Genomic DNA, 22,806 nt, shown 5'->3' with positions numbered 1-22,806 from the left:
GGGAAGGGGGGGAGGAGCCCAGGCAGGCCAGAGGACTGTAAAGCCGAGAGGCGCGTCGGGGGGCTCTCACCAGCAGTCTATCAGCCAAGACACAGGGATATGGAAACATGCGGGGGGGGCTCCCTCAAGGCTGGGGAGTACCCCACCTGGTCAGCCCCATCCGGACTGGACTACAGACTGGGGAGGGCCCAGCCCGTGCCTAGGGAAAACGAGCAAAGTTCAGGCAGTCCCTGGCTCTCCAAGAAAGCTGCCGAACGCCGACCGGGTGGGGTGGGGGTTGGTTTGGCAGAGCGCAGGCTCATCTGGGCTCTTGGCAGGGGCTGGGGGGTCCCACGGAGCAACAGGGGATGAAGCCTGAGGTCCGCATACTGAAGGGAGGCCAGACCTGCTCCTGGGGTGCTGGGGAGGCACTCTTGGCACCAGAAACCTCTACAGGGGGGCAGGCAAAGAACCCACAACTCACTGGCACTGAGAGCCTTAGAATCAGTGATCCCGAAGCCCACCTGGCCCACTGCACAGATGGGGAGACTGAGGCTGAGGGGCCAACAGGGCTTGACAGGGATGTGCTTGTGAACAACTGCTCACTGGGCACCAGCTCCCTGCCGGCTCCGGGAGAGAGCAGGAGCCCTTTGTGCCCCCGGGGCAAGCCCGAGCAACAGCACGCTATGCCTGGGTGAGCTGAGGCTCCGATGGCAAGCTCCGTTAAGGTTAAAGCACCGGTCAGTGAGGCGGCCACGAGGGCTCCGTCCTCCCACGCAGGGCCGGCCCCCAAGGCAGAGAGAGACCCGGCCTCGGAGGGGCCAGCCCATGGGAACGCGGATGCTGGTGCTGGTCAAGGCAGATGAGCAAGGGAGCACCTGGCGGTGCTGGGAGAGCAGGGAGGCCGGGCCCAGGACAGGCTACAGCGCGCCGGGCCCTGCGGGGGGGGGGGGGTGGACAGCAGCCATGGCCAGCACTCCAAAAAGCAAGCACGTGGCCACTGCGGGGAAATTCCCAAGAGGATGCAGGGATTTGAGCAATGAGAAGCAAACCTGATACTCGCCCCCACCCCTCCGCTCTTACCGTTGGGGGAGTGATACATATTTATGAGCTCATAATCCTTCCTAATCACCCCTACATCACACAGACGCACAAACTCCCTGTGGCTCCAGCTCATACATAATTATAAGGCGCTTCCTGTCACCGCCCAGGTCCAGCAAAGGATGACAGGACACAGTGGAGCGGTGCGAAGTGCAGTGGGGGACGGGGGGAGCTGGGGAGAGAGGCCCAGGAGGAGGGCTGGGGGCCATCCACGCTCAGCGGCCTGGAGGAGCAGATGCCTCCTCTCAAGGGCTCCTCTGCTGCAGCCTGGGGCCCCACAGATCACCCCCACCACCACACATGCCAGTCACCAGCCATCCCAGGGACACAGCACGGCTGTAGGGAGCACACTCTAGGGGCCTCGGTGTGAGGGGGGATACGGGGGGCACGGTGCCCCACCTTGGCCCCACATCTGCCTTTCTGCCCAGGGAGGCCCAGAAAGGGGGAGAAGGGTTTGGGGGATCGGCCTGGAGCTCAACGAGGGGAGCAAGGGCAGGGCAGGGGGGTCCCTCTCTGAGACTGGGACAACAGAGGACTCAGGCGGGGGGAGACGTTAGCAGCCAGGACTGAGGGGAGGGGCTGAGAAGAGCAAAGACCACAGTGCTGAGCACAGGGCTCTGGAGGGAGGGCTGGCCCCCCCGCATGTGCTCCCCGAGCCTGGGCAGGTCTGCACTTGCATTATGGAGCTCAACAGAGAAGTGGAATTTTTGGCAAATTATTTTTCTAAACATTTTCTCAAAATTCCCAATCCAACTCCTTAGCAGTCTCCTGCCCACATGTTTTGTGTCCGGCTTGTAGATAGGGCAAGGCCTGCTGGTGAAGAGGTGACCGGGGGGAGGATGGAGACCATTCTGGGGGCCCCGGGACTCACCTGCTAATGCCTTCGAAGGAGGCCTCCCTACAGACACTGCCGCTGTCCGTGTTGACGCCACGCTGCAGAGACAGAGGGAGTGTGAGGGGCCGCCCTGCGGGGTCCCTGCCACCTGTTGGGGGGTGGGCCCGCCTCCTACATCCAGCCTCAGACTGGGGAAGAACCTGGAGCCCTCACCCCTGCCCATCAACAGCATCCCTTCCTGCCTTTCAGGCAACCCCCAGCCAACCCTGCCCTCCCCCCTGCACAAAGGCAAACTGTCCTTCCTCTGCCCCAGCTTGAACGGGGAGGATGGGGGCCACACATAGTATCCCAGGTGCCTGAGATCCCCCTCCATCAGACCGCCCTGCTGAAACCAGCTCAGGCCATGCAGGCACAGACCAATCTCTCTCCTAGGCTGGCCCCACCTCCCTCAGGCACACAAGTGTGCACACCCTACCCCCTGACAAGATCCAAAAATGCACGGTCAAATCCAGCGCCCCCAGAGATGTGGGTAGAACCCAACTCAGGCATGATGGGTGCTTCCAGTGACACCAGGGAGCTGTGGTACATTGTTCTCCTTCCCCCAACTGGGAGGAGACGCCAAGTCCTCTCCAAGGAGAGGAGACAAAACAAGGGACTCAGAGAAGAGCGTGCCATCCCCGGAGAGCCAAGGTGTTTTAAACAGCCCTTCTTCCTCAAGAATGGCAAGCCAATGTTTAAGACTGGCCCTCAAAGAAAACACACTGGGCCATCTCTGCCCACAATCATCTCACCTAATCTTCCTGCTCAGCCATCAGAACAGCAGAGCGGAAAAAAGAGACCATGTGAAGTGCTTAAAAAAACAAAACAAACAAACAAACAACAAAAAAAACCCAACCACCAAGAACGATCTCTGAAAAAGAATCGATGAATGAGGGAGACAAAGGTCACTGTGGGAGGGAAGAAGGGTTGTACACTCTCCATATCTGAAACTCCCCAAGGTCAAGAGAAAGCAGGAAAGCAGGCTGCTTCTCTGAGCTATTTCGCAGCAGCCCGAGTGCCCCCACGGCCCTATGTGAGGGGTCCACCGTGCACCCCACCCCGCCCCCAGGCTGTGGCAGGCCCCCCATTCAGTGCACCCAATTCTAAATCTGATGCAAAGCAGCCAGGTGACCTCACAGGCAGAAACCACGGGTGTGCTTTTAAAACTCTATTAACGATGGAGGAGACACAGGGTGGAAGCTCATTGATCTTCTACATCCACAAAGTCCATGAGCTCGGCCTGACACAAATGCATCCCCCAGCCGGGTTTTAACCCTTGGAGTAGGCGTGGTATCTTGTCCATGGAGGCCTTCTGGCAGGACACAGCAGATCTTGGGGACACTGGGGATGGAAGATGTGGTCCTGGATGTACCCAGCCATCCCGAGTGAGGTGTCGCTACGTGTTACTGACCATCATTCCTCCTCTGGTTTCCAAATCTGCGGGGGCAGATGGTTCCCTAAAACCCTTCCCCGTGGTGCTTGGTCCCCGGACACCAGCTACTTACCAAAGTGAGGAGGACAGAGGGGCTCTGTGATGTCAGGACACTGGCGATCTAAAAGGTCAGAAAGAAAAATCCACTTTAGAGCAACCGCAAAGACATCTGATGGGGATGATTCGCCACTTCCGAAGCCCGCTCACATTTATGGAGCCAACTGTTAAGACAGTGATGTTGTCTCCATCCTGCAGATGAGGAGACTGAGGCTCACGGACGCCAAAGGACTTCTGAAAGCCACATGGCTATCAAGCGGCAGACAGGGACTCACACCTAAATCTGGCACACCTTCCCACATGCCCACATGCCCACCTCTTACCAAGGACTGTCCACCCGCCAGTCCCTCCTGAAAGACCTGTTCCTACTACCTCTTAGGCACTGACCCCAACAGCTTCCTATCCCAGGGCAGACACCTTCCTCCCTGCCCCCACTCATCTCCTAGACTGTGGGGAGGAAGCTTGTCCCAATCCCACCCTCTGTCCCCCACCCCATCCCTCCTCCAGTTCGACCCACTCAGGCCTCGTGTGCCTGCATCCCAACCCCATGAATGAGCGTGCCATGCCACCTCATCTCTCCACACCTCTGCTCGGGGTCTTGCCCCTGCCTCATCAACGGGACTCAGAAGTGAGGCTCTCCGCCCTCCCTCCCCCGACAGGTTCGTTCACTCCCTCGTCTCGTCCCCTGCCCCATTCCCCTGGCCAAGTGCCCACCACGCTGCATTAGCCGGGATATCTGTACCCAGGAGTGCCAAGCACCGTGGTGGGAGCACCCTCTGCCTCTCCGGGCCCCCACTCCTCAGTCAGCCCTGCGTCTTGGTTCCCAAAGCCCTCCTGTCTGAGCCCCCCCACCCCCACCTGACAGTCCTCCACGCCCTGACACAGGGCGAGCATGAGAAGGATCTGTTGTTTGTTGTTTTAACAGCTTTACTGAGCTCTCACTGACACACTCTACAATGCACATGTTTAAAGTGCACATTTGGTAAGTTTTGACATATGTATATACATGTTTTTTAATACTGAGAGGCTCCCCGAGAAAACCCGGAATATACTGAAACCTGTAAGAAGATAAAATACACCGGGATCCCTGGGTGGCGCAGCGGTTTGGCGCCTGCCTTTGGCCCAGGGCGCGATCCTGGAGACCTAGGATCGAATCCCACATCGGGCTTCCGGTGCATGGAGCCTGCTTCTCCCTCTGCCTGTGTCTCTGCCTCTCTCTCTCTCTCTCTCACTGTGTGCCTATCATAAATAAATAAAAAATTTAAAAAAAAAAAATACACCTACAATCCCGTCCCCAGAGACTTTTTATCTCTGCACGTGAGAACAGAGATCTGTAACGACATTTGGATCATGGGAAGTTACCCACTTCACTCATTTCCTGAGATGAACTGTTCTCCGACCATGTGATTTTTACCAGTCACTACTGCCGGGGAGGGTAAACGCTCCACAGCCCCTGACTATGGCCCGTGCTGGTCACTCCAGGCGTCGTCTCATTTAACCACCCATGAGGTTGAGGCTACACGTGTCCAGATTTCAGAAATGAGAAAGCTTATGGGTTCGATCGTTTGTCCAGGTTCACAGTTAAAAAAAGAGCAGAGGCCAGAGTTGAACATCTGGCTGCATGACAGCCTCGTAATGGAAATGGCACAGTTCATTCATTCATTCCTCCACTGGCTATTTAGATCGTTTCTCGTGATTAACTACTGTAAGTGATGCCCTGATGAACACTTTTACGTACAAGGTTATTTCCTTAACATAAATTCCTTTAAAAAATTATCTCCTTTAAAAAAAAAATTATCTCCTTTAAAAAGAGAGAGAGAGAGCCAGAGACACTGCTAGGTGAAGAGCCACGTTTCTTTGAGGTTTTTGATGCTTGTGGCCAGATGACTCTCCAGACGTGTGCCAACCGCCGTGCCCTCATGGCACACGAGGCTCCACCTCCCTGGACCCTCTGCTCTGACTCGGGAACTGCTCTGAGGATGACTGAAGCCCGCCCCCCAACCCCCTCTGTGCTGCACACACTGATGGCTCAGCTGAATCCCTGCCACTCCTGCAGGCCCTCCCAGAGCGGGGGGGCAGGGCACTCATTAAAAGGAACAAGAGCCGTGCGTGGCAGGCCCCTGGGTGTGCTGTCCCCTCGATGAGGCAGGTCTACACTCATCAGCACAGAACGACTCCGTCAATTACGGTGGCGGGACCAGAGAGCGGGGAGGCACTCGGGGATTGTATGCCCTACTGTCCTTGGCAGAGGGAAGCCAGATAACAAACGTGTGGTCTGATGGGTTTTCTCTCGGCAGCGGCTCAGGACTCGCTGGTTAGGAATCGTGGAGAAAGCAGGCCTCTCCTTGCCGCCTAATGTACAGACGGATCGAGACCCGACACAGAGCGGGCTGGGCAGCGTCTCTGATTGATCACGATGGCCTGAGTGGGCCCTGGTTACCTCTGCAGTTGCAAAACCTCCCCCAGCCTGGCAGCTCCATCCGCCCTTCCACAGAGAGACCAACCAGCACTACCTCCTCATTAGCACACCCTCATTCCACGCCTCAGAAATAAAGGAGACGGGATGCGCCTGTGTGTCACCAGCTCAACATGCAGCTCCAGCACACAGGACGGCACGGCTCTGTCAACATGGGGCCTCGCTGCCACAGAGCGGTGGCCACTGGGGACCCCTCAGCTTTCACAAACCAGTGCTGTTAAATGCCCCTGACGTGCTGCATCCCAGAGCCTGCATCAATTTCCCGGGCAGCCGGGCCTCTCTGGCAGGTTGGGGCGGATGGCACACATGGAATTTGTCAGAGCCTGGTGCACAAGCCCCCTCCCTTGGGGACAATCAGAGGCTTCCTGTGGACCCCTCGTGCAGCCTCATGCCCAGGGCCCCAACCAGGCCTGCAGGTGGGTGATGGGCCTGAGAAAGGGGCAGGGTGGTCTTTAATCAGTGCTGTAAGAAAGCCTGCACTGCCCTAGGGAGCTGGGCTTCACCCTGCAAACACCCAAGCTTTTATAAAGGAACTATTCTGGGGTGCCTCAGTTGGTTAAGCATCTGACTCTTGGTTTCAGCTCAGGTCACCATCTCAGGGTCATGAGACTGAGCCCCATATCAGGCTGCACCCTCAGCGTGGATTTTGCTTAAGATCCTCTCTCCTTCACACGTGCTCTCTCTCTCTCTCCAAAGTGAATAAGTAAATCTTTAAAAATGAGCTGTTTTTCATGGCAGTCTGAAACAAGGGTGCAACCTGGTAGCTGCTAATGTGGCTGAAAACCTGAACTTATTTCAAAAGTTTAAACATCAGGAAAGATCACAAACATGGATTTGCAGCTGCTCCTGAACAACTGGAGTTTCCAGCAACTCTGGACCAGCAGTCCCACGTAGCAGCTGTCTCCTCAGACGTCCCGCCACACCCCACACACCTCCCTACGCCGAGGCTGAGAGGCCGGCGGCATCCATCAACGTGCTGCCACAATAGTTCTCTTACACTCATCAAGCCACTGAGCCCGGCACTGAGCCACTGACCCCGGCACCTCCCTGCATCTGCCCGGTGTGTAAAGGAGAGCAAATGCACAAAATGTGCCCTCCACCCTGCCAGCACCCACCCCCCCCAACCCGCTTTATGAAGACCAGCCTTGGCACTGTACTGGAGTGCGATGCCTTGAAGCACGTCTCAAGATTCTCCTGAGCACCCCTTTCTCGGGGGAACCACCATTTGCTCTACCTTATAAATAATTAAAATCTGGGTCATCTCTGGGGATGAGAGGAACTGGACAGCCATGTTCACTATATCAGACACCTGCATTTTATACACGACAGCAAGTGACCAGCCATGACCTGGGGTGCGCGGCTTCCTGCCTTCTTTCAGAAAAGAGAAGTGTGAGCTGCCTCCCATCTGTGATTTGTCACGGATGGCCAAGGCTGCCCGAAGTCCAGAAAAGTGGCCTGGGGAGCCTTTTCCCGAAGTAAAGGGCTTCCTGTCACCGCCCCTGATGGAACAGGCCCCAGGCACCTCAAAGGCCTCCCAGCACAGGTATCTCGATGCAGCAGTTTATAGTGTCGGGCTCCATTTCGAACCACAGAAAACCAAAGACAACTTGGGAGTCTGTGTCAGCCCTTACGTCTGACAGGGCAACTGCAGAAGTGGAGGGCCTCTGGGGTCCCAAGGTCCTAGGGCTGCCCCCTACCGTCTGGGGGGCTGCCGGTGAGGCCGTTCACCTCGGCCCTGGCCTCCTCTGCAGTGGGACGGGAGCTGTGGCCCACCATGGGTCAGGGCACAAGGGATGAGGGGATCGTAGCAATGGTTCTGGAACCCACAGATGCCAACCCAGGGTGAGGCCCCTGACCAGCTGTCAACGAGCCCTCGTCTCCAGTAAGGACCAGAGCAGTACAGTCATGACAAAATTGATTAATGATGACAGTGATGATGATGGAACACAGCAGACAGCCCGGACCCAAGATCCTGTCCTCTGAACTCCTCTGAACACTTCATTTAAGGTTCTGCTTCGTAAACACAAGCTGAGAGTGTGCAGCTCTATGGGGCTGTGATTCTACGCTATCGCTACAGGCTTTCCTGGCCCGACACTCCAGACCTGCTTCTCCATATCCGGAGGCCAGTTCTCCTCCTTCTCCCCAGAAATCACAGGATGAATGGAGTTGAGGTTCCTCTAGACATGAAAGCAACAATGTCAGGCTGTGGCTAAGGAGGCTGTAGCACAGAGGCGCCCTGACTCGGTGGGCTGAGCCCCAGGCTGCCCCCTCCCCCTCCAAGTTTCTGAGAAGGCCCAGGTCCAGAGGGCAATAATGTTAAAATGCAGCTTAGGGAGGCAGGAGGGATACACTTGCCAAAGGAGAGGGTCAGGAAACAGAATCAGAACTAAGGATGGGGCAGGCCCCTCACTCACTGATACTCAGAGATACAAGGTAAGCGACAGATGACCTCATCGGAGGCACACAAATGAATGTTCCGGCTGAGATCCTATCCCCAGAGCACTATGACAGGTCACGTGTATATTAACAGACTCTTTAGATGCTATGAGTCACCCCCCGGAAACTTGGTATCGAAATCCCAGGACAAAAAGAAAGATCCATCCAAAGCCCCCTCCCTCCACAACCCAGCCTGGAAGAAGGTGCTCCGCACCCAGGCGCCCACGGCCTTGTGGATGCAAGCCGCTCTCCTCCACCGAGGCCCTCCTGACGAGGCGCCGCCCTGCCACAGTCACCTCCTGCAGCAGACCGTGTCCCGGCTGCCAAGCTCAGCCCTGGGCCTCAACCAGCTCTGATGCCCACACTCCCCTGGAGCCAGGCAGGCAGAATGGGGCAGTAACGTCGGGGGAAAAGAACTGGGCCTTGGGGACAAATACAAAGCAGCAGAAGGCAAGACACAGAGCACCCAGCACATCTGCTGCAGCTCCCGAGAGCCGGGGTGGGAGGGGCGCCAGTGTGGCCCAGCGTCGGCAGGGATGCAGTGGGCTGGCACAGGCCTTGGGGCACGGGTAGGATATAGACAGAGGCGTGGGTGCAGCATTCTAGGGCAGCAGAACTGGAGCAGGGCTGGGCCTGTGTATGGGACAGTACCAACGCTGGCCTGCCCTGGGGCTGGGCATCCCCGAGCAGCTGGGGCCAGGCCCCTGTCCCAGGGCTGAGACTCTCGGCTTCCTCACTGTGCCGTGGGCCTGGCCAGGATCCCTGCGAACCTGCCTCCTACCCGGTGTTGTCATTCCTCAACACAGCCTGTGTCCTACCCAGGGGAAGGGGTAGCTGCTTGGTCTCCAGCTCCTCAGCTGCTTCCACGCCGATCCCCAGCGCTTAAGTAGTACATCCATGTGCGCTCTCGGGCCCCATCCAGCTGGTCCTGCCAGGCTGGGGGTGGACCTCGAGCAGCAGGCACTGACTGACCTCTCGGTGTCAATGTTCTACGCAGCCCTGGCCTGGTCGCAGCGTGGCTGCCGTAACAGCGCCCGGGGACGGAGCAGAGAGGCCTCCCTGTGTGCCTGGCAGTGGCTGCAGTACAGGTCCAAGCAGAGCATGGGACTGCACGGCTGTGTTCTCACCTCTGCCCTAACCCTGTCCCATCAGCAGTGGAAGTCAGAGGCAGCCCCTGTGACTGCCTGGATTCGAATGCCAAGCCCCAGAAGGACAGCCATTCACCTACCCAGGACACATGGCACTGCTGGGCAACCAGGCTGGCAAGTAGATTAAAGCCAGGGACCTGCAACTGTACCCCACCGCACAGGCCTCTCCAAGTCTGGGGCTCTTCTGGCAGCGGCATCTGCGGCCAGCAGTGGCTGTGGGGAGGACCTCCCAACCTGTGAAGGCCCGGGCTGAGCCTGGGGGGCATGTAGATGAGATCTCCCGGAGACGTCCTCCCTCCAGGAAGCTCAGCAGCCACAACCCAGGTACCAGAGGCCTCCAGCCACTGAGACGGGGGGCGCAGCCAGGCTATGGCAGTGAGAGGAAGGGGGTGCGAGCGCAGAGGCGTGATGGAAGCCCTCAACTGCTCAGAGAGGAGTCGGCCGCTACTGACCTCGTCTGTATACTGGACGTCATCCACGGCATACTTCTCCTTGAAGTACTCCTTGGAGTGGATCCTCAAAGGGAAGCACAAGGAATGCCAGGGTCAGGGTTTGGCCACACTTGGCACAGGCTGCCTTCCCGCCCCCGAGCCCAGACCATAAAGCCCCAGGCCCATCCCTGCCCCGGCACAGAGCAGGTGTACACAGCACAGACTCGGGCAGCAAAGCGTGCCGGGCCACAGAGCGAACGCTGAGCCGCACCTGCCTCCCCTGACCTCCCCCTGCTGACCTCTGCTCGTCCTTGGAGCCCGGTGACCCTGGCCACCCGCAGCAAGCATCTGCAGACCAAACCTCCCCTCCACCACCCGTGAGAGCCCACCAGGCAGCCAGCCAGCGTACCCTCTGGGGCATGAAATAAGCTGCCTCCCGGGAGCTCCCCCATGGAGCCTCTTTAGAGGAAAGTTTTAAAATTAACATTTTGAAGAAGTCAATATCACTATTACTCACCATGATGAGAAACATTCAAGCTTACTCATCATCCCTGAAAAATCAGCCAGGAGAAGAAGACAGAGACAAAGAGAGGAGGAGGCTGGGCCACCTCCCGAAGGGCTCCCAGTCATGGGTGCAGTCCAGCAAGCACCACCCCAGCCCCAGCCTCCTGGTCAGTGAAGGGGCTGATGTCACTGCTGGTGTCACCGCTGGTGACCTCACATGAGGCGGAGCACTAGCCACAGTGGGGGAAGGTGTCACAAGCCAAGTCTAATGACGCACACACGCCATCCTGCGCCATCCCACGCCTGGGCACCACATCAGCACGGGGTGGGGGGGACATACCCCCAGCCTGCCTGTGATCGCACGGTATTCTAGTCACCGAGTGTTAGATCTGAAAGAGGCCTCAGGAGAAAACAGCAGATGGTTTTCAGACTGTGCTTCCTGGACTCTCAAGGGCGAGCAGATGACGGCGGGGGGGCGGGGGGAGGTGACAGTGCCAAGGACAGTGTGCCTGGGGAGGCCCACCAGGGACAGGGGAGGGAGCACACTTCCAGATGCGGAGATGACTACCTCAAGGAGCCAACTTCACGTCTCTGAGATGCCAGTGACCAGCGTCACCCTGGGAACCAGAACCACCCACTCCCACCCCCAAGGACTGCACCACTTCCCTCTCCACTCAAGCATGCACCAGAGAGATAGTGGCTGGGCAGCAGGGAGCGTGGACCGGGGGGCAGATGGGTGGGCCTTGGGGGATCAGCAGGGAGCTCACAGCCACACGCAGTGAGCACCCCTCTCTCTTCTCTGAAGTGGGCACGGGGCGTCCAGCCCTGGCCGTTAGGAAGTTGCACGATGCAGTCACATCGGTTCCACACCTGAGACAGGACTCAAAAGTTAAATGGCCAAAGTCTGGCACCACCATCAGCAGCACCTGAAGCAGCGCAGGGCAGACCGGATGATAAGCCCTCTCCTGGACACGGGAGGCCCAGCTCTCTGTTGACCGCGGGACAGTTCGCTGACCCTTTGCTACCAAGTGGTGACACTCTCAGCCACGTACAAAAGTGCAGGCCGGAGGGGTGAGGCGGGGCCATCGGCGTCCTCACCACATCCATCCTCGACTGCACCGGCCGCAGTCCCAGCTCCAAGACAGATGCCCCGCACCCTCGGCAGGTCCCCTGCCCACCTCTGGTCCTGGTCACTTCATCTCTCGCAGCTGGGACAGGCATCCAAAGCAAACTCCCAGAAGATTTGGGAAGTGCCAAGGACCTGCTTCGAGGGACGCTCCCTACAGGGGGCTGTCTCAGCCATTACCCCGGGGCACTTGTACCTGCCTGCCTGGGGGTCTTCTCTCTGCAGACCTAGACCTGACGCTCGCGAACGTCCCTGTGTACTCAGCCTGAGGTTTAGGTCTTCACAACGTGGAATGAGAGGAGAGGGGTAGAGGCGGGGCGAACACCAAGGTCGCTGTGGCCCGTGGGTGGCTCCAGGGCTGTGTGCTCAGCTGTCCACCCCTGGTCTACCAGCCACAGGCCAGCCACTTGCCACCGGGGCCCAGGGGCAGCCAGGGCCGAAGCCCCCCGGAAGCCTGCTGCCGCCACCCTGATTGTCTGAAAGTGAGGGCAGGTGCCTCCCAGAGAGGCTGACTGACAGTCTAGAGCACCCACTGGGTCTCGAGCGCCAAGACCAGGAGCCACCAGAGGCCTGGTTCTCCACAGGAACGACCACTCTGACAGACACAGTCTGAAAAGCTGCTGGTGTCTTTTCTGGCACTCTGCATGCATTCTTCCCTAAAGGGCAGAGATAATTAAGTGTGAATACTACTTATTTTCTATGTTTTGGGGCTAATTATAGCAAAAATAATTTAAATGTCACCTCAAGGGACAAGTGGGCCAGGCTGCCAGCCACCGGAGGCTCGGCCACCATGACTTGGCGGGGTTGACCAGAGAAGGAGCAGCACGTCCACGAGAGTCCACAGAACGGGCAGGACAGGTCGCGGGGCTACAGACCCCCCCCACCGTGGGCTGGCGGCAGGCAGGTGGAGGGCCTGCATCCTGCCCTGTCTGGAGTCCGGGGCCGGCAGGGCTGCTCAGGCCAGATCCCACCACAGGGCCAGGAAAAGGGGGGTCGGAGGGGAAGCCGACGCCACCCTAGAAACTCTCACTTCAAAGGGAAGGGACAGCTCTGGCAGGAGGGAGGAGAGCACGCCCCACCCAGGGGGCTAGTGCTTTGCCCCCGGCAGCCGGCCCGGCTCGACCTAGAGGCGGCCCTTCCAGAACCCGGGGTCAGGGTGGACACGAGGAGCGGCAGCTCTCCGTGCGCGGCCTCCCGAGGTGCGCGGACGTTAAAGGAAAGCCCGCGGGGCACACACAGTGGGGCCCTCCAGAACACGAGATCGCCAAGCACAGGTGCCGCCCGCGAGCGGGTAACGGGGCAGAGCTCTACCTCCGGCATCCCCGGCCACGGCCCGTGGCCACGCCGCTGCCGCCTCTCGGCTCATGGCTCGATGCCGGCGTGCCTCCCCACCGGAGCTCAGGCCTTCCAGCGGCTTCTCCGAGAAATGGACACCCCTCCGGAGCGCCGCGGGGGCCCGACCCCCAGGATCACGGGGCCCGCGTGGGGGAGCGCTGTGCCCCGGGCTGCGCGGAGCCGGGAGAGGCCCGGACGGTGGCACGTGGGCCAGGCCCTCCTGGGGACGGGAACGCGCCACGCCCTGGCCGCAAGGGTGGCCTTGGTCCACGTGTGCGTACGGGTGGGCGAGGGCGGCCGTGAGAGCCTGCTCCACGTTACACACACACACACACCACACACACCCAGGCTGCATGCACGCCCCACCCCAACACACACGCACACATGTACCTCACACATACACCACACTGCACCACGCTACACACATAACCGTAGTATACGATGTGCGCACTCTCACACACACACACACACACACTCCACGTGCACACACAACCACACACACCCAGGCTGCATGCACACCCCACCCCCGACACACATACCACCCATCATCACACATAAGCACACCACACACATGTACACACCACACTGCACTCCACTCCACATGAACCACGGTACACACCACATGTGCACTCACACACACATCCCACCCCACATATGCACACACAGCCCAACTACTGCACACACCCAAACCATATACACCATATATATGCCACACTGCACGGCACACCCCTGCCACCCTCCCCACAACCACACCCCTGCCACCACACACACGCCACAGCACACACATCAGCTCAGGGCCTAGGGGCCTCAGCCCTGGAGAAACTCACTTCACTCACGGCACTCCTGGGCAGCGCCCTCAGGAGGGCAGGGACCCTCCTCCCGGCAAACCCCACGTCCGGCATCCTGTCTCACACTCCGAGCCCACGGTCTCAGCCAGGGACAGGAGAACACAGTCAAGCTGCGAAGGCTCTAGGAAGGTCCCCCAACTCGGCCCCGAGTCACTCATGCTCTGTGGGCACTGCAGCTGCCCCGTACGGCTCACAGAGACAATTTCCCGCCTGCTCAGAGGACCCCAGACAAAATGATGGGAAACACCCTCATATCCAAAGGCACTGGGCTCTTGTAAGCAAAGCTTCCAAATGAAAACAAATTACAAGCTACCCCATTCCCTGTCCCGGAAAAAGGCCTGGGGTGAGGAACAGGCTGGGAGCAGGCCCCTCAGCGCCTGCTGCCCTGACAACAGGACCCTGCCCTACACGCAGGAAGTGGCGGATCTGCAGATGGGAGTGCTGCTTCCCTGGACGACTCTGGACTGCGGTATCCGCCAGATGGATTTTCAAAAGCCATCAGATAGAGACTCAAAAGGAAACCAAGGAGCTGAAGGTCAAATGTTCAGTCTGGTGGGTTTTGATTGCAAAGGCCAGGTAATCCCGACAGCCTCGCTCCCAAGCCCTATTGATGATGAGAGTGTCTGGAAACAGCCGCACGTCATCAGAGCTGGCCCCTCCCCAGCTCCAGCGCCACACAACCAAGCCCTTCGCCACTGCCCTGCTGTGACCGAGCCTCCTCTCCCAAAGGCTGGGGACGTGGCGCCCAGGAGGGGGACGCGCCAAGAGCAGAGGAAGGGCAAGGCCTGCCAGGGTGGCCACGGTGGGGAGTCAGGGCTGCAGGAGACCAGGGTCTGGCTCTCCGCTGTGGAGCCAGGAGACCCCTGGGACCCACCTCCTCATTCCACCTGTTGGACATGGAGCCTTTCCATCAGGGAGACCCACACCACAGACCCATTTCTCCGCTCGAAGGTCACGCAAGCCTCTATGTCTGTACCAGACAATCAGCTGGCTCAGCAAAGCAGGGAAAGACGAAAGGAAAACTTTTTTTTTTAAGGACTCATTTATCTATTTTAGAAAGAGAAAGAGAGAATGTGCGTGCACGAGCAGGGTGGAGGGGGAGCGGGAGGAAGAGCATCTCCAGCAGACTCCCGGCTGAGCGCAGAGCCAACCGCAGGACTGGATCTCACCACCCTGAGATCCCGACCTGGGCTGAAACCAGGAGTCAGACACTCAACCGAATGAGCCACCCAGGTGCCCCTCGAGGAGAACTTCCAACAGCAGCCTTGCAACCAGCAGCCAAAGCGCAGGCGTTATTCCCGTATTACTGAGGATTACATGCTGAGTAGCCAACTGCTGACAGCTGCTCCCTGACCAATCAGGTCCTGGGTTTTAAACCCTCTAGCCAAGTGCCATTTGGCTCCCCAGATGGTGGCTGTGGGGAAACATGGTGAGATCTGCTCAGACTTTCACAGTAGATGGTGGAGTCCCCAGAGCAGGGACAGGCCTCTCCTCCCACAGTCCTGGAGGATGTCCACCCTCCAGGACAGGCACTCCCTGACTTGACACAAGAGTCAGCTCGACATGCAAAGCAGCAGACAAAAGAGGAGATGTGCTCGGTGCCTCCCCCCCACCATCTGCAGACAGAAGTCCGGGGAGGCCCTACAGAGACCCTCCCCCAACCCCCCGTCCGCACCCACATCCCACAGCGGAGCACCTCCGACCGCAGGACCGGCGCTCCCAGAGCCAGCAGGCCGGGCCACAGGGAGGCTCAGAGGACAGCCCGCTCAAAACCACAGGCGCAGCCCGGGCACCGGGGCCCCAGCTATCTGTGGGATGTGCCACTAGCAGGAAGGGATGAGGCGACAGTTCTGTGATCACCTCACAGGCAGGGAGGGTTCTAGGAGAATCCTGTTACCGAAACCAGACCTACACTCTCACCAGGAAACTCCTCACCATAGCTGTACCAGTTACCAGGGCTTCGCAGTGAACCATACTGACATTCTGCACGTTCATGGACTCTGAAGGTCCAGGCACGGGACAGAGCCCAGGAGTGACAGCTTATCTCTGCTCCACGATGTCTGGGACCTGAGGAGGAAGACTCGAGGGCTGGGGCTTGGGGTCACCCACTCTGGTGGGTGGTCTGGCTGTCAGCCGGTGTCCCATGAGCAAGAACCAGGTGCAAACTAGTCCAGCCATATGATGACCCTGCCGCATTCAGGCAGCAAGGCAGCCACCAGGTCCTGACCGGGGTCAGGCTGGGGGGGTGGGGGGTGGGGAGACTCCACCTCTCCACAGGGGTTGGCCACAAATATCGCTGGGGCCATTTCTGGACATCACAACCTGTCTGTCCCTGGTGGCATCTTTACCAACTCATTTCAGGGTCACAAAGGCAACCATCCCCACAGTGACGAGCACTATGATGACAGCCCCGGCAATGCTTCACAAGCAGCCCTGTCACTGTCCCACAGATAAGGAATCAGAGGCCCCAGCAGTGACAAGACCTGCTCTGTGAAGAGGCCATGCCCCGCCACCAGGAAGCTTCCAGCAAGATTGACCTACAGGACCTGCACAGGACACACCATCACCCAGAACCTGATCCTCTTTATAGCAGGGCAGTCGTCAGGATTCAACCAGGAATATGATAAAGGCTGACCATCCAGGCTACGGCAGGACGGGGAGGCAAGAACCCACCTTCCAAGAGCACCCGCGTCTTCAGGCCTGGACCTGCTGATCTAGCGGGAGGGGTCCCGGAAGAAAGGACTGAGGAGGGCCTGCCCTGGGCCAGACCTGAGGCCAGTTTCTCTACAGGTAAAGAGCACTGTGGCAAAGCAGGCAGGGAGGTCCAGAGGACAGACGGACATCTGCGTGGGCTGGCCTCCCCTTCTGCACCTCCCTTCTTTGATTCCCCAGCCAGGGCTGGGCGGCGTGGAGCCTCTGGGGGCTCTCGCTGGGCCTGGCTCACCTTCTCAACGCGCTGCCCCCTCCCGGGGAAGAAGGCAGCACCACCGTCCAGCGTCCACCCTAATGCAAGCATGGAGGCCAGTGGGGGCCTGCGCACTACAGCAGGGCCATCTGTCCCAGGGCCCCCGAGAGGGCCAGAGCCTAAGTGCCCAGCCATGCACTCCAAGGGCCCCCTGGATCAGACATGCTCACTTCCCACCCTCCTTCCCCAGAGCCAAGAAGGAAACCATGCCACCAGGGACACACAGCCCACTTCTCTGCTGTCAGTCCTGCTTAAAGATGACTTCACGGCAAAACCGAAGGCCCCAGAGGGCCTCAAAGTGGAACTGTTCCCAACTTGTGGGCCTGAAGCCCTTGCCCCAAGACGACAGAAGAGGTACCTGTCGGGCCAACAACGTGGCTGTGGAGTCGCACCAAAGGGCCAGTGGGGAGGGGGGTGAACAAAGCAGAGGAAGCCGGGGGGCCCTATCCCGGCCCTCTGCACGCAGCAGCTCCCCGTAGCAGCCATGGGCCTGCCAGCCCACCTGGTAACAAGCGTTCAGGGACACCAGGCAGCAAGGGCCGCAGGTTAGACGTTAGCCCAGAATTATCACTCTCTGGGCAGAAATGACGTGCTGACGTGGTGATGGGCATTTAGCGGGATCCCCTGCGGGGCTCAAGCACCCATGCGTAAGTACAGCTTCTACCTCTCAGCACCTCTGAGCCAGCAGGATGGCTCCCAAAGAGGCAGACACGGCCAAGGGCCCTGGAGCCGGTAGGTGCCATGGACGGTGCAGAGGAGGCCTCCGAGCACAGCCCAGGCCCCCGTCCCACACTCCTCACTCAGCACCAGCTTGGAGCACGGAGCCACGGCCCATCTCACAGGTGCCCACTGAGGCAGGGCCTCCATCTGAGCCAGAGACAGGCACACAGCAGGCATCCAGGACCGGCCTGTAAGGGATGGGGCGGGGAGAAGGGTCCCAGGCTGCCCTCTCTGACCTGAGCCAACTCCCATGACACCCAAGGTGGGGGCCACCTCCTGCTGACGCCACGCAGGAGTGACGGTCCACTGGGGCCAAAGCCTCCGGCATTTTAGCAAAGCTGGGAATCCAGAATTTCCAGATGAATACGTAGTACCTCCACACAAACACGACTACAGTCTGCGGCTGTGGCTCTGACGCCCCTTCCCCACCAAGGATACCAGGCTCCGGCCCTGAGCAGGCTGTCAATGGGCCCCGCCGCCGACACCTCCCCCGCCCCCCACTACTCCTTCCCTCCTTGCACCCGACCCCACGCTGGTCAGCAGGCAGTCACACGGCCCGGGCTGTTCCTTACTTTCCCATCCAGGTGGCGTAGCTGGCAGGAAGCCTGGGCACAAACAGGGTCGACGTCCCGGTGCCGACATCGATGGTGCCGTAGCAGCCTGGATCGGTGACGCCGAACGCCCAGTGAAAGAAAGACTCCTGTGGTGGGAACAAGGACCTTGGTTACCCGGCCAGCAGTACCAAAACATGCGGTGTAAGGAGAGAGGTTGGGTGTCAGACCGAGCACCCCAGAGAGTCAGCCTCAGGCTCCCCAGCTCTGGGAGACCGCCCCCCAAGCCTCACATAGTTCCCACCTACCCACTCTGTCCCCCCACCCCTGTGAGTGGTGGGCTGCCCATCACCCCCTCCTGGGATTGGGCATGGGGCAGCCTGGCTGGCTACTCCTGCTCTGCTCTGAGCCTTCTCTGAGGATGCGCAGTGCATGCATGTGCCCGAGCCCTAACCACACCCCCCCTCTCTGGCCACACCCTGGGGCACACTAGGACACGGGTGCCCACGCGCACCGTGGGCCCAGCACAGCCCTACCCGCGCCTCTCTGCTGCCCGCAAGCCCAAAGGTGGGCAAGATGCCACCCTGACTTAGACACCCAGGCCAGACCCCTGCACGGAAATGGGTTCCTCCACGTGGGACTTCTTACTTCCTTCTCCCACCCCCGGGGCAGGTGATGACTTCAGTGTTTAGCAATAAACACTGCGCTCAGATAATGTTATAAAGGTATGAAGTGGAGGAGGATCTCTTCTAAAATTAACCTTGCATAACGGCAGTAAGGGAGCCAAAGGCTGAATTTAGGAGATCGGTTTTTAAACCCCAGAATACGTAAACCTCAGGAAGCATCAAGACTAGTCAGAAAAAACTTATGGAGACTCCACGTCTCTAGCAGCCAGGACTACAGGCTGGCAGCCGCAAGAACGTGGCACAAGGCAACTTTCCAGCGGGAGCCACTTTCAGCAAAAACACTGCCGTTGCTCTGAGCAGCTGACAGCCCGGCTGTGTCCTGCGGGGCGGATGCAGGCCAGTGGCGAGGCCACATCATGCCGCCCTTCCACACTCACGTCCCCTTCATATTTCCCTGCCTCTTCCTGGCCTGGATGTCGGACGGCCATGTCCCCTAAGCTCTGCCTGCCCCCAGGGAGGTTCTGGGGTTCCCGGGGTGTCAGGCCCCAGCTCCAGGTATGGCAGGGAGGACAAGAGAGCCCTATCCCTAGAGTCCAGAGATGGGATTCCAATTAGTCCCATCTCCCCCGCAGGCAAGTCATTTCCTCTGTGAGGCTCGGTTTCATCATCTGTAAAGTGGGTACAATGCTGGGATCAGTGAGAGTGGGGCCAGCTCAGGGCCTCTCCAGCTCTCTGGGTGAGCCCCTTTGTTGAGTGTCTTTGCTCCTGTTCCTGGAAACTGAGTGATGTCAGCCATTCTCAGCCAAGGCCACCATATCTGGGCTGGCTTCCTGCAGCGAGGCCACCCTCCACCACACAGGGTTCCAGAACCTCAAGGTGTCCCTAATCTACTTCCTAGGCCAGGACACCAAAACCCAGAGAGGGTCGCAGAGTCAGCAGTGGGCAAGCCACTCCTACGCAGCACCCTGTCCCCGTGCCCCTTCCAGGCCCTCTGCAGCCCGCGTCTTCCCTGCTGTAGATGGAATCTGGCCCCAGAAGTCTCTCCCCATCTGCACCTGTGCCCAGCCCACCCTCTTCCCACTCCCTCCTGCGGACACCACTCTCCCCCTTCCAGCCTGGAACACCCACCCCCAACTGCACTTGTCAGAATTTGCCCTGGCCTTCAGGGCCCACATCAAATACTGCCTCTCCCAGGAAGCCTTCTTGCCTGCTTGCCCCCCAGGAATGTCATTTTTCTGTATTCTGAACTAAGAGCGGAGACCGGCTGACACCAGCTCTGCCCCCACCCCCAGCTAGGAGAGCTCTAGCCCTCCAGAGTCTGGGCTCCCTGGGTGCACAGGCCTTGGTCTGCCCTCATAGAGCCTCTTCGGGGTCCCCTTGGGGGTAAAGCTACCCAAGGCCCACCAGGCCCGATGCTGGAGGGGGGCGGACAGCCCACAGGAGGCCTGGGGCATACGGGACGGTGCACGAAGTCTCCGGGGTGGGCTCACCTGGCGGAAGAGGACCCCAGTGTCGGTGCAGTAGCGCTGCGTGTCCTCCCCGCCCTGCAGCAGCACCACAGAGCCGGCCTGCACAGCTGGGTTCTTCCGCAGCCGCTCACAGAGCCGCTGCCTGTTCAGGCCAAAGAGCACCAGGGGCACCTTCAGGGTTTCGTTCCCCAGCCAAAATGAAGGTCTGCAAAGACATGAGCACACGTGGCCACGCAGGCTTCTGTTAGTGCCCCCGAGGACATCCACCTCCCATGGTCCGAGGTGACCCCCGCCCAGCAGCACGGGGCAAGCTGGCCCAGACTCAACCTGCTTGACCCAGAACAGTCCCTCACTAGGCTGCTGAGGACCACGAGGCCTCCTCGACCACACTCCCCGCCGCTGCCCCTGAGCGCTGGACCGGAGCAGGGATGAGGGAAAGCTGTGTGTGTTTAACCCCTGCCCCCGGGGAGAGCAGGCCTGCACAAGTTTGCAGATGGACCCATCCCTGCCCTCAAGGAGCTTACCGATCAAGCGAGAAGGATCTGTGATCGGGCCCAGACAACCCTGGATCCCTGCCCCCGTGCCTGCATGGTGCCGTCTTCTCTGCAAGTCACAGACCCAGCAGCCCGGGGCCGGGACACCCAACCGATCCCGACACGCATACACAGGACACCCAGTACCAGGCCCAAAGTGAGTCTGTGTCGAGGGGACCATGGTGAGATGGACTGGGCAGTGGCAGCCCCAGGGGTGCTGTCCTGGAGGACAGGCGTCACCCCACTCACTCCCCGGAGCCCACCTGCCTCTGGACCTGCATCCCATGTCTAGTCCCACATTGCTCCGGCATCCAACCTCCCTCCCGGGATCACTCTTTGTATCCAACATACAGGAACCTCACCCTCATGATAAATAAAACACCTCCTTTGACTGGCACATGCCTCCAGCGTGATTTTTCTCTTCCTTTTGCAGGAAATATCCTCTGCAGAGTTGCTCAAGAACCACCACCCCCCCCACGCCCTCTCTGGTGTCCCAGCTGCCCAAGCTCCCCTCAATCCCGGCCTCGGGCCTCGGCCCACCCCTCCCCACACTGCAGCCCCTGCCAGGCCACAGTGACACCCCCCTCCCAATCCACACAGGGCTTCTCAGTCCTCACCCAGGCTCTGGGCACCCAGGACCCTGGGGGCCACTCTTCCACAGCCCCAACCATGCTCAGGCTCCCTCCCTATCTCCACCTCCAGCTGAGGGACCCGTATCTCCTGCCTGGACCTAGACACAACCACAGGGAACTCGTCAGGCTCTCTGGGTCCCAGCTTCCCCCACAGCCTCTTCTGCACCCACCCAGAAGGACCCGCTGCGATGCAAATCTGAGCAGACCCCCTCCCCTGCCACCCCCCTCAGCTATCGAGAGCACTTGGAACAGAGCTACCAGGCACTGAGGGGCTCCAACCCCCACTTTGCCTGCACGGGCATCCCAGCTCTTCCCCAAACACCAAGAGCACCCCGGTCGGTGCCCGCATGGCTGCTGTTCTCACTTTATCTAGGCCTCTGCAGAAATGGCTGCTCTTCCCAGAAGCTTCCCGATACTCCGTCCAAACCTTATCCCCTGCTCTCGTCGCCCCTCTCCAGAGCGCGCAGCACTGTGTAGCATCATTTACCTGCTCACGGTCCCTGGGGTAAGGTACAAGCTCCGGAGGGCAGGGACCTGCCTTCCTGAATCAGCAGCTAGATTAAACGGACAGAGGGAAGGTCCCTGCAAGTGCACGGGGTGCTAGGGAGGCTGAGGGGCCAGGCCCAGGGTGGGAGGAGGAGGCAGGCCGGCCCGGGCCGTGTGCTGGGGGGGGGGGGGGGGCAGGTTGGCACGCAGGCCCAGGAGGGCAGGCACAGCCCAGGCAGGGCTGGTTCAAGAGAGAAGGCTCCGCCGGGGACCGCACCCGCCCAGCCATGGGCTCCTCAGAGGCGGGGACCCTCAAGCAGGTGACATCGCCTGCACATCCTGGCTCCCAATGCCACCTTCTCAAGATGGTCTTCCCTGGCCTTCCTCCTTAAACTTGCAGCTCTCTCCCCTCCCTGTCCCCCAACTTAGCACTTGTGCCTTCCCGATCCACCCCCTGCTCTCTCCAGCACCGCCCCCCCCAGGACTCCACTACGCTCCAGATGGAGTTAGCCACTGCGAGGCAGGCAGGAAGAGGGGCGAGGGAGGGCCAGGAATCCATCCCCTGCTCCCTCCGTGGTGGAACCTGGAACCCGATGGCTGGTGGCCGCTCCCCTCAGGGGCCACAGCTCCCTGGCCCCCCTTCTCACAGCACTGCCTTGGCTGGCTTCTGGCCAGCTGCCGTCCTCTTCTCTCCCGGGCCCCCTTAACCTGCCCACGGCGCTGTAAACTGACTGCACTAAACATTAAGCTGTCTCCATCACCTTTTTTTTTTTTTTAAAGATTTTATTTATTTATTCATGAGAGACACAGAGAGAGAGGCAGAGACACAGACATGAAGCAGGCTCCATGCAGGGAGCCCGATGCGGGACCCGATCCCGGGACTCCAGGATCACACCCTGGGCCAAAGACAGACACTTGACCGCTGACCCACCAGGTGCCCCTCTTCATCACCTCTTCCAGGGAGGCTGCCAGGTGTTCACTGGTGCTCACTGGGGAGGCCTGCGTCCACACACAAGAATGTAAATCCCACAGGCACCACTCTGGGTCTGCTCTGGTCGCTACTGCCCCAGTGCCTAG

The 22,806-nt window shown here is 59.6% G+C and overlaps 1 protein-coding gene and 1 long non-coding RNA gene across 3 annotated transcripts in view; one reads left to right on the top strand and one right to left on the bottom strand.

Moving 5' to 3' along the window:
- Positions 1-22,806, bottom strand: part of PEPD (peptidase D) — a 109,238-nt gene that overhangs the window by 80,616 nt on the left and 5,816 nt on the right. Inside the window, exons 2-6 of one of the 2 annotated variants that reach the window (XM_072782251.1) lie at positions 20,100-20,283; positions 18,005-18,132; positions 9,956-10,019; positions 3,460-3,507; positions 1,952-2,013 (exon numbers count right to left, since the gene is read on the bottom strand). In XM_072782251.1, coding sequence (XP_072638352.1) covers positions 1,952-2,013; positions 3,460-3,507; positions 9,956-10,019; positions 18,005-18,132; positions 20,100-20,283 — 486 coding nt within the window. Of the gene's footprint in view, positions 1-1,951; positions 2,014-3,459; positions 3,508-9,955; positions 10,020-10,451; positions 10,623-18,004; positions 18,133-20,099; positions 20,284-22,806 lie in introns of those variants that run through there. The other variant, XM_072782252.1, reaches the window with a different exon arrangement.
- LOC140607737 (uncharacterized) lies at positions 16,187-21,008 on the top strand. Its single transcript, XR_012009651.1, has 3 exons — positions 16,187-16,537; positions 16,903-17,066; positions 18,017-21,008. It is a non-coding gene; the product is annotated as an uncharacterized lncRNA (long non-coding RNA).

This window comes from Canis lupus, chromosome 1 (genome assembly GCF_048164855.1).
Source record: "Canis lupus baileyi chromosome 1, mCanLup2.hap1, whole genome shotgun sequence".
Classification (NCBI taxonomy): domain Eukaryota; kingdom Metazoa; phylum Chordata; class Mammalia; order Carnivora; family Canidae; genus Canis; species Canis lupus.
The sequence above is the reverse complement of the archived record's forward strand: the minus strand, read 5'-3'. Positions and strand labels throughout refer to the sequence as shown.